General features: G+C 42.1%; 1 protein-coding gene across 1 annotated transcript; it reads left to right on the top strand.

Moving 5' to 3' along the window:
* Positions 1–6: 6 nt before the first annotated feature.
* On the top strand, positions 7–15,921 carry LOC114356755 (serine/threonine-protein phosphatase 2A 56 kDa regulatory subunit gamma isoform-like). Its single transcript, XM_028310103.1, has 9 exons — positions 7–148; positions 774–977; positions 3,950–4,080; positions 6,232–6,349; positions 9,070–9,182; positions 9,603–9,765; positions 12,382–12,611; positions 13,216–13,387; positions 14,978–15,921. Exons 1-9 carry the CDS (start codon positions 80–82, stop codon positions 15,122–15,124), a joined length of 1,347 nt encoding a protein of 448 aa, XP_028165904.1. The 5' UTR covers positions 7–79; the 3' UTR covers positions 15,125–15,921.
* The last annotated feature ends 581 nt before the right edge of the window (positions 15,922–16,502 follow it).

Below are 16,502 nucleotides of genomic sequence, written 5' to 3' on the forward strand. Positions count from 1 at the left end.
CTATTTTATCTGTCACTTCGCGAACGAGCCGCTGTCCGACCTCAAATGGAAGGAGGTGAAGCGAGCCGCGCTGCTGGAGATGGTCGAATACGTCACCTCGCAGCGCGGCGTCATCACAGAGGCGATATACCCGGAGGCTGTGAATATGGTAAGTAGAAGCACCATGTTTGTTCTCTCTTAATCCTCTCGAAACGACAGAGAAGAAGTTTGTCCTCTAATTCAAGACTGTAGCAAGAACTCCGGAGTTACGTGGTGACCCATTTCTGTTGACTTGAATCCACTTTGCATTGGAAAGAAGTCGATTCTTAGCTTCGAACTCCTGACCTTCTGAATAATTTCGTTACGGCTATGAAAGTTTAATTTAGATTTAGATTATACTGTCACTGGTTAGGCTTATTCGAATAGGACCATTCCCATCTCTTGTCCCTACCACTAGAACTCCCTTGTCTTCATATTGACCCCTTAAAATACAACCAGTGAATGCTAGCTCGTCCTGAATGATAAGTAAACTACCACTGGATCACTGTTGCGCATCAGCATTCTATTCCTTAGCCTCATATCACGCTAAGTCACGATAGCCGAATGGTGAAGGGGTTAGAGTGGCCGACTTGTGATCCGAGGAACGCGGGTTCCTACCCCGCCGTCGTTCGACTATTGTGGTGAGCCCACTCGTGACACAAGCATATTTAGCTTAGTACGAGGGGATAACGGGAATATTCTTTTAAAAAAACTACCAATAAGATTCCAAAACTTAAATTCTCTTCGTTCCACAGTTCGCGATAAACCTATTTCGAACTCTACCTCCGTCATCCAACCCCAACGGAGCGGAGTTCGACCCGGAGGAAGACGAGCCTACACTGGAGGCGGCGTGGCCACACCTGCAGCTGGTCTACGAGCTGTTCCTCAGGCTACTGGAGTCGCCGGACTTCCAGCCCAATATCGCCAAGAAGTATATTGACCAGAAGTTTGTACTACAGGTGAGTTTGAACCTTATGCTTATGTTAAACTACTCGCGAAGTTAGTGTAGACACGCACTTCTCTTCGCGCTACCTGACCTTCGCCTCGCCTCGTCCGACTACCGAAAGTCGTTCGTTTTGCGCCCTAATCAAAGAGCCCAAATTGTTCCAAAGTTTGAACACTGTGTCTGACTACACAAATCGGGTAATTTCGGTACTTCGTCGAAGTGAATAGTGTAGCTGAGGTATTAAAATTCTGTACAAACAATAGAACATCGACTACTAGAATACGAGTCATTACTCGCAAGTGTCGCGCGTATGTCACAGCTGTGGCTTTATTAAGATATCTTCGGTCTATCGGTACTTAAGTAGTTACATTAATGTAATCTCAGCTCGTCAGCTTTCTAGCTTAGAAACAGGAATAGAGCATAGTACTGTCGCTAGCAGAACTGATTAATCTATACTAATATTATAAATGCGAAAGTAACTCTGTCTGTCTGTCTGTCTCTCTCTCTTTCACGCCTAAACCACTGAACCGATTTTGATGAAATTTGGCATAGAGATAGCTTGAGTCCCGGGAAAGGACATAGGATAGTTTTTATCCCGGGTTTTGAAAGAGGCACGCGCGTGATAAAGTTTTTCTGTGACAGACAAAATTCCACGCGGGCGAAGCCACGGGTGGAAAGCTAGTATTGAATAATAGCACCTATTAGAATTTCAAAAGAACCACAAACTGGGCATCAGTTTGTTGTGGTGAACCGCATTAAATGTGTCTACTATTGATGGACAACTAATGATTGTGACAAATACATTAATCACTAAAGTCATTTAGAAAGCATAAGTAAATTGGATGACTAAATTAATTATGTTAACTTTTCCTTATTGGATATGAATTATTATCGAAGCCGTATTTTTTCTTATTCTTCGTAATTTGATCAAATACTAAAAATAGAGGTTATAGTTTTAAAATTGACATAATAGAGCTTAACCACATGCCTATCAGCAAAAATGTTGACAACAATCCCCTAAATATCTAGTACAAAGTGCAATATTGCTATCAATTACCATGCATGTTGTGGTTACTACCCACAAATTGAACCGGTATGCACCAACAAACCGCTCGCTAATGGTACCCTCAAAATAATACTTGCTTGTATGAAGCCTGCGGTTAAAAATGCGCCCTTGACCACCACCATTATGAATAATACAGCACACACTTCGATTTCTGTGTTTACTGTTTGATACCCCACTCGGGCTGTCAATTCATGAATAAATAATGTCCGGGCACATCGAGGTATATTTGGGCATCTTACGTGGTTGTAATAGGTACTATTTTTCAACAGAAATGTGTATACTGATGTGCTTTATACGTAACATTCGGACGTCTAATGCTTTAATATTGGTTAGTGGTTTTATAACTCCCTTAGCAGGAAGAATACTCACTGTCCATTGTGACGTCACGCCGCCCTTGACCCTTTGAATAATAAAACCTATGCCGTTAAGGTTTATGTGTTTTTGACTCGATATCTTTAGGGTTGCTTCGTGCGTGTGTCTTCTTTTCTCTCTTTTCTTCGTAAGTGCTCTGTATGAGACGAAAGTCTGAATTTAACGAGCAGCATCTTCAATTGGCTCATTTACTTGAGACGTGTGTATGTGAAAATACCTATCTCGTTTTATTTACTGAACAACAAAAGCTCAACCGTTTTTACGAAGTGCAGATGTAGACACAATATTTTATATTCAGGAATCAGCTTCTAGACGTACACGGCTTGTGTATTCAGCTACGTCTGCATTAGAGAATGTGTATCGGAAATGGTTTCGGCATAAGTACTGAAGTAACTGGAAGATGCCGATAGATGGCCCACTTACATTTCAACTTTTGACTATTTGTCCTCATATTTACAAAGAAGCAAAATTATGTTTGTAATAGAATAGAAAAAAGCGTTCTGCTTTCGCTCTCTACATGAAGACTGAAAAAAGAAAAGTAACAGGTAACAGCCCCACCACATATGAGGCGCCAAAATACGCCTATCTCTGTGTTAGAGCACTGAAATTTACTTACAATACCATCGATGCCGTGAGCGTAAAGAAAGTTTTTGGCCTTTTACTCTGAATTGTCTTGTTTTGTATACCTAATAAAATAAATAAAATAAGATAAAAATTCGACGATTATTATAAGACGCTAATGTATCATTTTTGGCGACTCCCCAGTCGATTGCAGTATCAAAATCAACTTCGACTGACATTCCTTGTTTACTCCACTCATCAATATCAGGTAGCAGCCCTACAAACTCACCGTCAGCTTTCGCTAATGAAGCGCCGCGACACGCCCATCGAAGTAACGGCACTGAAACTCACGGCACAGCCTATACATTTTTGTTCCAATATGGCACCTATTGCAATATCATAAGATGCTACAGTGTTAAGCTTGATGTGACGCCGTCCGTACACGATCGCCTTAACAATCTTATTATAAACGCTGATTGCGCCAGCTGATATGCTGCCGTAAGTGCAAATAGAAGTTCATTAAGTTCAGGTGAGGTTAGGGTTAGTTATTAATGACGTATTTTTATAAAAATTGTTCTTCTTAATTTTACCTTAAGTTTAGGGGGACTTCCAAGTAATATGGTTCTGATCAGACATAATTTTGATTTCCTAATGGTGCGTTTACACGGCGCATGTTAGAAACATCTTTAAATTATGTCAAGCACATGTAAAAATGAAAGGAATTTGTCTTAATGTTAAATATGTATAGTAAATGAGAATGTTAGTGAGAATGGAAATGTTGCAATAGGATTGTTTAATCCGCCGTATCACCTTACGGCTAGCCCTTTTGAAATGCGGCGTTTCAACGATTTCCTTACTCAAAAAGTACTGGACGGATTTTGATGAAACTATAAATCATTACTGATAATATCACATCTAGGCCATATTAATATCATAGAATAATAATGTAATTAAGAAAAATCTTACACATACCGTTTCTATTTCAGTTACTAGAGCTGTTCGACTCGGAGGACCCTCGCGAGCGCGACTTCCTAAAGACAACACTTCACAGGATATACGGCAAGTTCCTAGTTCTCCGCGCCTACATACGGAAACAAATCAACAACGTGTTTTATAGGTAAGTTATGAACAACATTACACTGTACAAATTTTAATGCACTGTAAAGGGCCTTTATACAAATAAATATTTAGATTTTGTCTTTGGTCATTGAAAATATTCGGACCAATTGGCATCCTAAGCCTATATTATAGTAGCATCACTTTATCTTTTTAACTGAACTGATTTTAAAAACGATAAAAGACTTCAAGTCTGAATTATCGTCAGTAGGTAGTAACCAAACCACTGCACGAAGTGATTTTTTCGTTTGCGAATGCAAAAGGTTCTATCACCAAATTTTCTTTAATAAAGCAACTAGATAAAAGATAACATCCTCGATTTTGGGTATAATTGCTCATGCTCATCACACTAACATTTGCCCCCTCCGCGATTTGCACCCGCAACTATAGGACTTAATCTTCTCTATAAACTTTGTTCTACTAATTATGCCTATAGAGAGAGTTTTACATCGCGAGACTTCCCTAGCACGGTTTGCTATCGGTGAATGCAACAAGCTAAATTGTATTGCAATGGAAATAGCGTGGAAATGAAACGTCGTCCACACTCGCAGCCACGTTGTAAATGCAGAGGCCTACTATGTAATAATACATATGTATAGTCCGCAAAGAGGTTCCGATATATTTCATATTTATCACGACTCTATTCGTCTTTTTCTCTCACCTTTATTGTCATGAGCCAGATATAGGTTTATTTTAGGTCATGCGTTTTATTGTGACTTTATAGGTGACCCGTGAGTTACGTAAAGAATCGTTCAATATGAACTAGGTAAGATATTCATTGAATTTTTTTTATGTATAGAGTAGTTTTCTATCTGCTTAGATCTTTGTAATATTGAATCAACTTGATTTTTTGAAAATAAATATAATGCCTTACTGTCTACCCTACTACTCTACAGAGTTTGTTGGTAGGATAGAATCAAAACTACTAACTTCTGAAAGCACGTTACTTCGTGCGGTTCGTGTAATTGTCATAGAACGTCGTTAGGGAAATATTTCAGTCTGAGGCTATCAAGTTACAGTAGAAAAGACCTTGTAATACAATATAGGTGTCCAACAATCGAAACGATTTTCCCATAGTTATATCCTAATGGCCACTTGACTTATTCTCAATCGATAATAACGATCGGTTGGCGCTGTTCCTCCATTGTGACGCATCTGTAATAGCTCACAATAGCTCAGCCGGACCTTTTTTGTGCTATTACAGATTCGTCATATACCTACTTATCTTCTGCGACTATTATAGAACAATCAGAGTCCAAATAAAGTTTTTCTCCGCATTGCGTAAGTTAAATAAATGTCAGCTCAATGACACTGGCCGCGTGAAGGTGTTTGTTTTGTCCCAGCGTCAATAGTGAATCTTTATATACGCGCATTGGACTTACTAATGTTTACATAAATGAATGTAACAAAGTAGTTTATAATACATCTGTGTTAGAATTTAGATAAGGTTCCAAATGATCCAGAGACGAGCAAACTGTTTTGAAGGTTTGATTGATTCCGATTTGAATACGAATCAAGTACAGTTTTATAGGAATCGTTAATTCGATATCCTGTGAATTTGAGATTAACTTAAGATACTCCCAGCCTTGGTTACCTCCTTTTGAATTCACGTTCCAATAATTTAGCCCACTGATAACCAACATGGTAGCCTCTATATTCAGCAGTAAACGTCCTGAATGATGATAATAAATGCCACAACAAGGCCTCTCGTGGAAGACCAGTTTCTTGACATGCTCTTACGAGCACATCATGATAAATACTGAGCGGCCTATTGACGCAGTGGCCCACTATTTTCTGTATTCGTTTTGTGTTATTATTGTTTCATAATTTGTGCTTACTGTGATCAATCATCATTATCATTTCAGCCACAGGACGTCCACTGCTGAAGATAGGCCTCCCCCAATGACTTCCACATCGCACGGTTGGTAGCGGCCTGTATCCAGCGCCTTTATCAGGTCGTCGGTCCACCTTGTGGGTGGACGTCCCACGCTGCGTTTTCCGATACGCGGCCTCCATTCCAGAACCTTGCTGCCCCATCGGCCGTCAGTTCCGCGTACTATGTGCCCTGCCCACTGCCACTTCAGCTTGCTAATCCGTCGGGCTATGTTAGCGACTGTGATCAATATCTATTCAATTTTATTCTTTTGTACAGGTTTATCTACGAGACAGAGCACCATAACGGCATCGCGGAACTGCTGGAGATTCTTGGCTCCATCATCAATGGGTTCGCGCTGCCGCTCAAGGAGGAGCACAAACTCTTCTTGCTCAGGGTAAAGTATCAAAAATCTGCAATTTGTTATGAAAGAATTACTGCCTTTTTAGATATTACTTTCAGCTTTACATCTGGAGCTTATGGATTGTGAAAGACTTGCCGATTTCGTCCAAACGATATATTTTTAGCAAGCACTGAAATTATACAGATACTCTTAGAACTTCTGAGTAGCTGCTCCTTTTATACTACTACTACTGGGTCACCTTTGGAACTCTGTTGACCAACGACCAGTGAAGGTCGCGGAAAGCACCTAGATACGTACAGAAGTTTTACTTCGCGAAGGTATTTAAAAAAATGTATGCTCAATGTCATTAACAATATGGTGTAATTTAGTCTGTCTCAAGAGTCAAGCACCATTTTGTTGACAAACGTCAGTGATCGGCACTGCGCCGAAGCTATAGGGCTGACTTCGGTATAATGATGTGAAGTGAGGTGCCAAACTGCGGAAAATGGCGGAGGAAATATGATTTAGCATGAATTATCATGAATAAATAATAATTTACTACTTATTTACCTCTCAGTGTCTTGAGGCAACTTAAAAAAGTACATTCTGTCTTTTTATTATTATTTAGGCAGTTAAATACTGCACAGTATTTAGTACACCATTTTCTTTATTTTCTTTGATCATACACAAGAACGCGTGCGTGAGTCAATGTTCGCTCGTATGTGAGGCCTTGTCGAATAGTATCCTGTAGGTGGGCCATCGTGCGTATTTTGTTTTCGATGTAAACTCGCGGAGATGAACAGGCCTGGTACGGGCTTCTGTCCAGCAGTGGACGGAATTCGCTTGAAACGAACCTTTAGAACTAGAGCTAACTTTAGAACTAGCGCTATAGCGCTCAACTAAAGTAAGTGCCTGAGGTATGGGAGCGTTACTGGGGGGTGACATTGACATATTAGATTTTTTTTTTGTATTTGTACTATTTTTCACCGCCTACTTAAATTCTCTGTTTTGTCTAATTTTCTGGTTAGCTGGAAGAGAATGCCACACGGCATTAAGCTCGCCTGTTGTACCACTGTTTTTTTATGTGTGCAATAAAGATTTTAAATAAATAAATAAATAATATTATGACGTGACAGAGCATACAGATCTGAAGGAAATCTGATGTCTCGCTAACGTTTGACCGTCACAAAAACACCTTCCCGTGCCGCTCTCATGCCTCAGGAACGAACTCATTTAGTAGGCGCGCACACCGTTGATTTTTAGTTCGCCGATAGTTGTGCCCGATTTTAATACGAGGGCGGCACTGAAAATTTCGGGAATCAAGGAAGTGAAACAACATTACTATTTAAAATGTATTTATTGCTTTTTTTAAATATTCTCCGCGAAATTTGACACATTTTGCCATACACAAAACCAATCATTAAAGCAACCATTCCATTCGGAAGTTTGGGTCTCCAAAATGGCCGTTTTGTGGGCGTCCACAGCTTTTCAGGTGATGAAAATCTCTGACCACGCAATTTATTCTTTATTTTAGGGAAAGTATAGAAATCATTAGGGCTTAGGTCGGGGCTGTACGGTGGATGGTCTAATATTTCTATGTTTTCTTGCTCTAAAAACTCCTTTGTCCTGTGCGCGGTGTGAGAACTCGCATTGTCGTAATGGAGGATGATGCGGCGGTTGCAGTTCTCTTTACGGAGTTCAGAAACGACCTGTGGCAAACAAATGCTAGCATACCATTCTGCATTAACCGTTCGTTGTCCCCCAAGAGGAATAGTCGCAACATGGCCGGTTTTGGAGACAAACGTGGCCACCATTTTTTATGCAACACTCCGTGAACGAACAATTTTTGTTGGCTTTAACTCATTTTCGAACACCCAAACTCGTGACTGGTTTTTTGTTTCGGGTTCGTACGCGTATATCCAGGATTCGTCACCTGATACGATGTTGTATACAGCATTTGAGGATCCTGCATGTAATCTTCCGAGAGTTCTGACGCACCAAGTAACGCGAGCCGCTTTTTGCTCTTCACAGAGCGAATGCGGTATCCATCGGGAAAACAACTTTTTTACACCTAATTGTTCATGCAAGATTATTTGTGTTTGACTCATGCCAATGTCTAAAGTTGCCTGAATTTCGCGGTATGTCACATGTCGATCTTCTTCAATCAGCTTACGCACAGCATCGACGTTTTCTTGGGTGACTGCAGTTTTTGGACGACCTTGACGGGGATCATCACTGAGCTTGACACGTCCACGTTGAAATTCAGCAAACCAGCGATAAATTGTGGTTTTGGATGGAGTTTCATTACCAAATGCAGAAATCATCCGGTCAACACACTGTTTTTGTGTTAAACCACTCCGAATGTCAAAATAAATCATCGCTCTTGAATTTTCTCGAGTCAATTCCATTTTCTCAACGACTAAACAAGTTTCACAAGACCTTGTGATAAGACCGAGAATCTTTTTTTAAATAAATAAATGGTATTCAATTTTTAAAACCCAGGAGTTTGCAATTAAAAAGATTTTAATATGATAGGAACAGTGGAAATATTCCATTCCCGATACTTTTAGTGCAGCCCTCGTATGTATGCAGAATCGGCCAAATCGAACCGGCGTAGTGTGCGCACTCCCATATATGCCCATACTGATCAACTGCCCGACTAAACTATCGGCCGACGAAAAATCAACGGTGTGCGCCTACTCTTAAGCGCTAGCTAGACCTATAGTTACTTATATCTGACACCGCCAAGTTCTAACTGAGGTTATTTGTTCCAGGTACTACTACCCCTGCATAAAGCCAAGTCGCTGTCGGTGTACCACGCGCAGCTGGCCTACTGCGTGGTGCAGTTCCTGGAGAAGGACCCCTCCCTGACGCAGCCCGTAGTTAGGTGAGCAGGAAAACAGTCTTTACTGTCTTATGCTACGGATGAAAGTTGTGTGTGACATTGCAATAACTGAGTAACGACAGTGTTGGTACTTGTATAGTTATCAAATATTTAAACTTGTCTTCATCATATAAAATTATGTGTATTATTGTGATACAATTGAGTATTTAATGAAAGCACAAATCAATTCACATACTTTTTATGACCTATGAGTATGACCGTTGACCACAGTTGTTCAGGAACTCAGTTCATCAACTATTTATTGATGTCAAAGCAATTAAATATCACAATTACAATTAATTGAAAGCTAAATAGCTATAATAAAGCCGGTAGATCAATTTATCATGACTTCTACGCTTCCAAGTCAAGGTATTAGCTATGCTACATTGGCAAATCACTCAACTAAAAACTCTTTTTCCACAGAGCGTTATTAAAATACTGGCCCAAAACACACTCGCCCAAAGAGGTGATGTTCCTGAACGAAATGGAAGAAATACTGGACGTGATCGAGCCAGCCGAGTTCCAGAAGATCATGGACCCGCTGTTCCGGCAGCTGGCCAAGTGTGTGTCCAGCCCGCACTTTCAGGTCAGTGTGTGCTCTATGGCGTAGGTAATAGAGGCGATGTTCCTATGAGATAGAAGAGATACTGGCCAAATGTGTGTCCAGTCCACACTTCCAAGTCAGTGTATACTGGCCAAGTGTGTGTCCAGTTCACACTTCCAGGTCATTGTGTGCTCTATGGCGTAGGTAATAGAGGCGATATTCCTACGAGACTCCTCCGTCTCGTCCTCAGTATCTCCTGATACTGGCCAAGTGTGTCCAGCCCGCACTTCCAGGTCAGTGTGTGCTCTATGGCGTAGGTAATAGAGGCGATGTTCCTATGATACGGAGGAGATACTGGCCTAGCGTGTGTCTAGCCCGCACTTCCAATTAAGTGTGTGCTCTATGGCGTAGGTAATAGAGGCGATGTTCCTATGAGACGTAAGGAGATACTGGTCAAATGTGTGTCTAGCCCGCACTTCCAGGTCAGTGTGTGCTCTATTGCGTAGGTAATAGAGGTGATGTTCCTACGAGACGGAGGAGATACTGGCCCAGTGTGTATCCAGTCCACACTTCCAAGTCAGTGTGTGCTCAATTGCGTAGGTAATAGAGGTGATGTTCCTACTAGACGGAGGAGATACTGGCCAAGTGTGTGTCCAGTCCACATTTCCAAGTCAGTGTGTGCTCTATGGCGTAGGGTAATAGAGGTGATATTCTTACCCAGATGGAGCTCTTAAGATCATGGGCACTTCTAGATCAGTTGTATGTGCTCTATGATCCAGGTAATAAGGTCTAATTTAGTAAAAATCACGGGATTCAATCTTATCACAACAACATGATGAAATCAATATGCCGTAATGAAACAATATCCCAATAAACAATATTCGTACGTACACAAACACAGTTTGTGTAACAAACCGCGAAAACGAACGCAAACATCCCATATCGAGTTACATTGCCCGTAATATCTGACAAATACTTGCTAAAGGAAACCTCCTGGATGTAGGGTTGCCCTCTTGCCCTCTATTATGAATCACTAAAGCAAATGAGAGATAAATAAATTTTTATTTTTTTCCTTATCGAGACCAAATCTGAAAAAAAAAAAATCTGCAACTTATAATGATGATGGTGCGCTAAACACTTTTCAATTGACATTAGCGATTTTATCACGGACAAATATGAAGCATTTTACACTACACTGCACTGAGTTGCAACTGTATCAACACCTTGTACCGGATCCTTGTACCGGATTTGTTCTCACTTTTCAAATTGGTGAAATATGCATTTCTATGAAAGCGCCAGAAATACTAAGTTGGACGTTTTGACGTAAGAAAATTTGACGAGTTACTACACACCTCTATCTTGTGGCAATATCCTAACACTATTTCCTAAGCAATTCCGTCCTGCAAGACCATGACATGCGTTTGTTTTTTTAATTATTTTTTTATTCACAACGAGGAAGCTCTTGGCCTGTATCTCACCTGATGGTAAGTGATGATCAGGCCGAAGGTGGAAGCGAGCTTCACCCGGAATCCTCAACCACGGAGGAACTGGCTATCTTACCTCTAACTGTCGGAAGACAACAATGCTGTGTTGTTATGGCGACAGACTTAGGTAAGATGGTGGTAGCTAGCCAGGCGGACTTAGAACAAGCCCTACCACCAACCAAACCGATTTATTTATTTGTTTCTTATTGCCATGGCCTTCTGCCTTGCCAATAAATAATCTATTTCCTGCCTTACCGAATAACCATCTATTAGATCCTTACCAAATAACGGTATAGTTATTCACTATCGTTAATTCAGACGTTGACGTCACAAATCCTGGTTACCCCGGAACATTGGCAACCCTACCACTGGCGCGGCGCCAGCCGGTTTATTAGTTGATTGTTACATTTATACGAAAATGCCGTCGTGAATCTTGCTTATTCCGCATCGTGTCGACGCTCTGGGTAATCAAAATATTTATTGGGGGTTGAAGTATAGTTGGCACATCTAGTTAAACTCAGAACTTATGTATTTGAAATAAGGGCGATGTTGCTCTGAAAATTTGACGAGCTGTCGACTGTGCATTGTAAAATCGTACGTATTAGAAAGCGGTGGTAATCCCTCGACACCTTTTTTCGTTACCATGCATAGTAAAAATATTATCTACAGCAGGGTTTCCCAATTTTTTTTTGCCAAGGAACCCTAATTGATTATACTTTTCCTAGCGGAACCCCCGTACTACTCTGCCCGCACGCCCTGCTCCTCCCTTGTGCGTAAACAAGTCGGTGCGAGCGAACAACGTCGGTCACGAAACGTGGGATAGTATTTTTTACGGAACCCTTGCGGCCTTTCCACGGAACCCCAGGGTTCCGCGGACCACCATTCGGGAACCGCTGATCTACAGAACCGTCATCCTTGATGCAATGCAGTAGCGCTTTACGGATTGACCTAGTAACGAAGATCTTTTTTAGGCTAGTTCTATCGTGTATATTGCTTTTAAAAGCAGATCAGACCCATAACGGCTTAAAAATACTGACAGATTTAAGGATGTATTTAAACGCTCATCATATAGAAACACTACCTCCGGCTGAAACTGTTGTATCCTTTGTAATTTTAATCTGTTGTGCTGTCCTCAGAACAATAAAAAAATATATGTTATAATTTTTGTCCACAGGTGGCCGAAAGAGCATTATACTACTGGAACAACGAGTACATAATGTCGCTTATATCCGACAACGCGACGTACATCCTGCCGATCATGTTCCCCTCTCTGTACCGGAACACGAAGAGCCATTGGAACAAGACCATACACGGGCTGGTGTACAACGCTCTCAAATTGTTCATGGAGATGAACCAGAAGCTCTTCGATGAGTGCACGCAGCAGTACAAGCAGGAGAAGCAGAAGTGAGTCGTGTCTGTTTATGTTCCGGAACATTTGTAGCCACTGGAACATTTTTAACACAAGGAACAGTTTTTTTTTGTCTTATTATGTTCTGGAAAATAACTAGCCATTATTATACCAGTTAACAGCTCAAGTTTTCAAAAATAAATTACAGCTATTTAAAATTTCTTATCATCATCATCATCATCATTTCAGCCATAGGACGTCCACTGCTGAACATAGGCCTCCCCCAATGCTTTCCATGTTGATCGATTGGCAGCGGTCTGCGTCCAGCGCTTCCCTGCTACCTTTACGATGTCGTCGGTCCACCTTGTAGGTGGACGTCCCATGCTGCGTTTTCCGGTACGCGGCCTCCATTCCAGAACCTTTCTGCCCCATCGGCCGTCAGTTCTGCGTACTATGTGCCCTGCCCATTGCCAAAAATTTCTTATAATGCGTAACAAATATCAAATAAGAGTTGAGAAGCAACTAAAAAACTATACCACGGAAACACTATGTGCGAATGAAATATGATTCATCCAGCACGTGGGGAGTGTAGGCCAAACTCGTCGTGATCCTGCAGTGGCGTTAGCTGAAGATGAATTAATTTTATGTTCTATTTATCAGGGAACGCGAAAGGATGATTCAAAGAGAGGAGGTGTGGCAGCAATTAGAAGCGCGCGCCGCCTCCAATCCCGCCTATAGAGACGCGGCCACGGCGCGCGCGCCGCCCGACTTGCCTGGCGATGAACCTACTGTCGATCTCACTTATCAACGCGTGGAACAGGGCGCTAAGGAGGTAAGACTTAAGCTGCTAATAGCATAAGATATAGGAAAACAAGTTACGGTGGGTTTAGGACTGCTAGGCTTTGTGTAGCTCTCCTTAGAAGGCAGTAACTAAGCGCGCGCCGCCTCCAATCCCGCCTATAGAGACGCGGCCACGGCGCGCGCGCCGCCCGACTTGCCTGGAGATGAACCTACTGTCGATCTCACTTATCAACGCGTAGAACAAGGCGCTAAGGAGGTAAGACTTGAGCTACTAGTAGCTAGGGAAACAAATGAGAGTGGCCTTAGGTGACTAGGCTCCGTGTAGCTCTCCATAGAAGGCATTAAATAGAAGCGCGCCGCCTCCAAGTCCACCTACAGAGGACTGACTTGCCTGGAGATGAACTTACTGTCGATCTCACTTATCAACGCGTGGAACAGGGCGCTAAAGAGGTAAGACTTGAGCTACTAGTAGCTAGGGAAACAAATGAGAGTGGCCTTAGGTGACTAGGCTCCGTGTAGCTCTCCTTAGAAGGCAGTAACTAAGCGCGCGCCGCCTCCAACCCCGCCTATAGAGACGCGGCCACGGCGCGCGCGCCGCCCGACTTGCCTGGAGATGAACCTACTGTCGATCTCACTTATCAACGCGTGGAGCAGGGCGCTAAGGAGGTAAGATATAGGCTACGAGTGGCATTAGATATAGGGAAACAAATGACTATAGGCTTAAGTGGCTAGGCTTCATGTAGCTCACCTTGGAAGGCAGGAATTAGAAGTGCGCGCCGCCTCCAATCCCGCCTACAGAGACGCGGCCACGGCGCGCGCGCCGCCCGACTTGCCTGGAGATGAACCTACTGTCGATCTCACTTATCAACGCGTGGAGCAGGGCGCTAAGGAGGTAAGACTTGAGCTACTAGTAGCTAGGGAAACAAATGAGAGTGGCCTTAGGTGGCTAGGCTTTATGTAGCTCTCCTTAGAAGGCAAAAACTAGAAGCGCGCCGCCTCCAAGTCCACCTACAGAGACGCGGCCACGGCGCGCGCGCCGCCCGACTTGCCTGGAGACGAGCCCACTGTCGATCTCACTTATCAACGCGTGGAACAGGGCGCTAAGGAGGTAAGATATGGCTACAAGTGGTTTGGGATATAGGGGAATACGTAATAGTGGGTTTAAGTGGCTAGGCTCCGTGTAGCTCTCCTTAGAAGGAATTTAATAGAAGCGCGGCCAAGGCGTGCGCGCCGCCCGACTGGCCTGGAGACGAGCCCACTGTCTCACTTATGAGCGCGTAATAAAAACGGGAGTTTAGGCATGCTCTTTCTTAAGAGGGTAAGACTGGTGTGGTGTACTGAATGGACGTACAGTGAACCTTGCTTTCCTACCTACCAGCTCATGGAGTAAGGGCTCAAGCAGCTTTCAGAACGCCCCATTACACCCGTTATTCATAAGAGGCCCATGAAGGAACGTTGAATCTGACTTGAAAACAGGAGGTTAAACAGGAGGGAAGTATTTGGGCAATAACTATCCCAAAATATAGGAACAAATGAAACTATCATATGAAGGAGACCCGATAGTTTCGTCACGTATAACTTTTTACCACAAATCATTAACAAAAACTATTCTCGTCCCCAGGCGCGGAAGCAAGGCTACAACGCCAGCAAGCCGCTCCTCCGCAAGAAGTCCGAACTGCCCGCGGACACTTCCACCGTCAAAGCGCTCATCGAACACAAGCGCGCCGACGCCTTCCTTCCCACCCCGCCAGACGTCAACCAGTGCTAGCTAGCGCACGTACACGTACACGATAACGGGGACGTACACGTGCACAATAACGGGGACGTACACGTGCACGTGCACGAAGAGATACACGTGGAAAGGTTGCGCGCGACTTTAGGGGTACACAATTGGCTGCAAGTGACGGTAAACTACAGGTTGCGAGACGAGGTATACGTAAAAGGGATTGATAGATTGATAACGGATATGCTTATGGTGAATGTAAAGGAACACGCGAGGGACGTAAACGCAAAGATACAACACTATGAATTCACAGAAAATAGGATGTGCGTTAGTGCTTTCGGTTACTGGTTTCCTAAATTCTGTTCGAATATGAAACACAGTGCGTTACAGGTAAATGGGCTAAACAATAAACTACACGACAATAGAATCACAGATAGACTATACACTGGCATATACCTGCTTAATTCTCTTACTAGCAGCGTACACGATTGTAGCTATCTTGTACACACTTGCCCAACATAACGAAAGCGTTAGAGGTGACTTTAGTAAGCTAAAGATCGCATTTCAAAGAAAATATACTTTTTAATTTATGTCTCTCACAAATTTGTAGCATGTCTTTCAGTGTGCTTTTTAGGCATTTTTATAGCTGGAATTTACTTAAATTGCAAGAATATAGTTTGTAAATTAACTTTTTTTTTTGTTTGATTAGGTACAATCATTACCACTACATACGTATAAATAACGTTTGCGATAACATTGAATAGATAGATACTGATGATTATAGAAATAGATAGGATAATTGTTGGCTATAACATTGTCAAATTACGGCCAAGCCTTGAGTGCTATATACAATAACTCGTGGTTAGATAGATTTGGTATTGACATATTCATACATTGTAAATAGTTTTAAAAGTTGATATTTATCTATGTTATTGTAAACTATACAACATACAATATTAATGTTCTTAATACATGCGTAATCTTTACAACTTTTTTAGTAGCAATATCTGGTTAAATTTTTCTTTTTCAAACATTGCTGAAGTGTATTGTGTTCATATTATGAAATTAACAATCACATAAAGTACAAATATTTCAGTTAATGTTAAATAAATAAATTCGATGCTATTGTCTAATATAAGCTATACGTAACACTGACGCGTGCCTCTTTCAACAACTACCCTCCTTCTTTTTAAGGGTCTGGCTACACTTGTACGCCATTTTATCTTATAACTAGAAAAATTTACCGTTTGCCCTAGGAATAAAGTCGTTTGTTCTTTGCTGTGGGAACCCACGCCATATGTTATTATAGATGACCCACGCTGAACTGTCCCGCCAAACTCAATGACAGGGGGGCGCTACCATCGTTCAACTTTATGGTTTCCAATATGGCAAAAATCGGAACCAGCTCAACCAGCGATTCGGT

This window comes from Ostrinia furnacalis, unplaced genomic scaffold (assembly GCF_004193835.3).
Source record: "Ostrinia furnacalis isolate ACB-3 unplaced genomic scaffold, ASM419383v2 OfSCF2912, whole genome shotgun sequence".
NCBI lineage: Eukaryota > Metazoa > Arthropoda > Insecta > Lepidoptera > Crambidae > Ostrinia > Ostrinia furnacalis.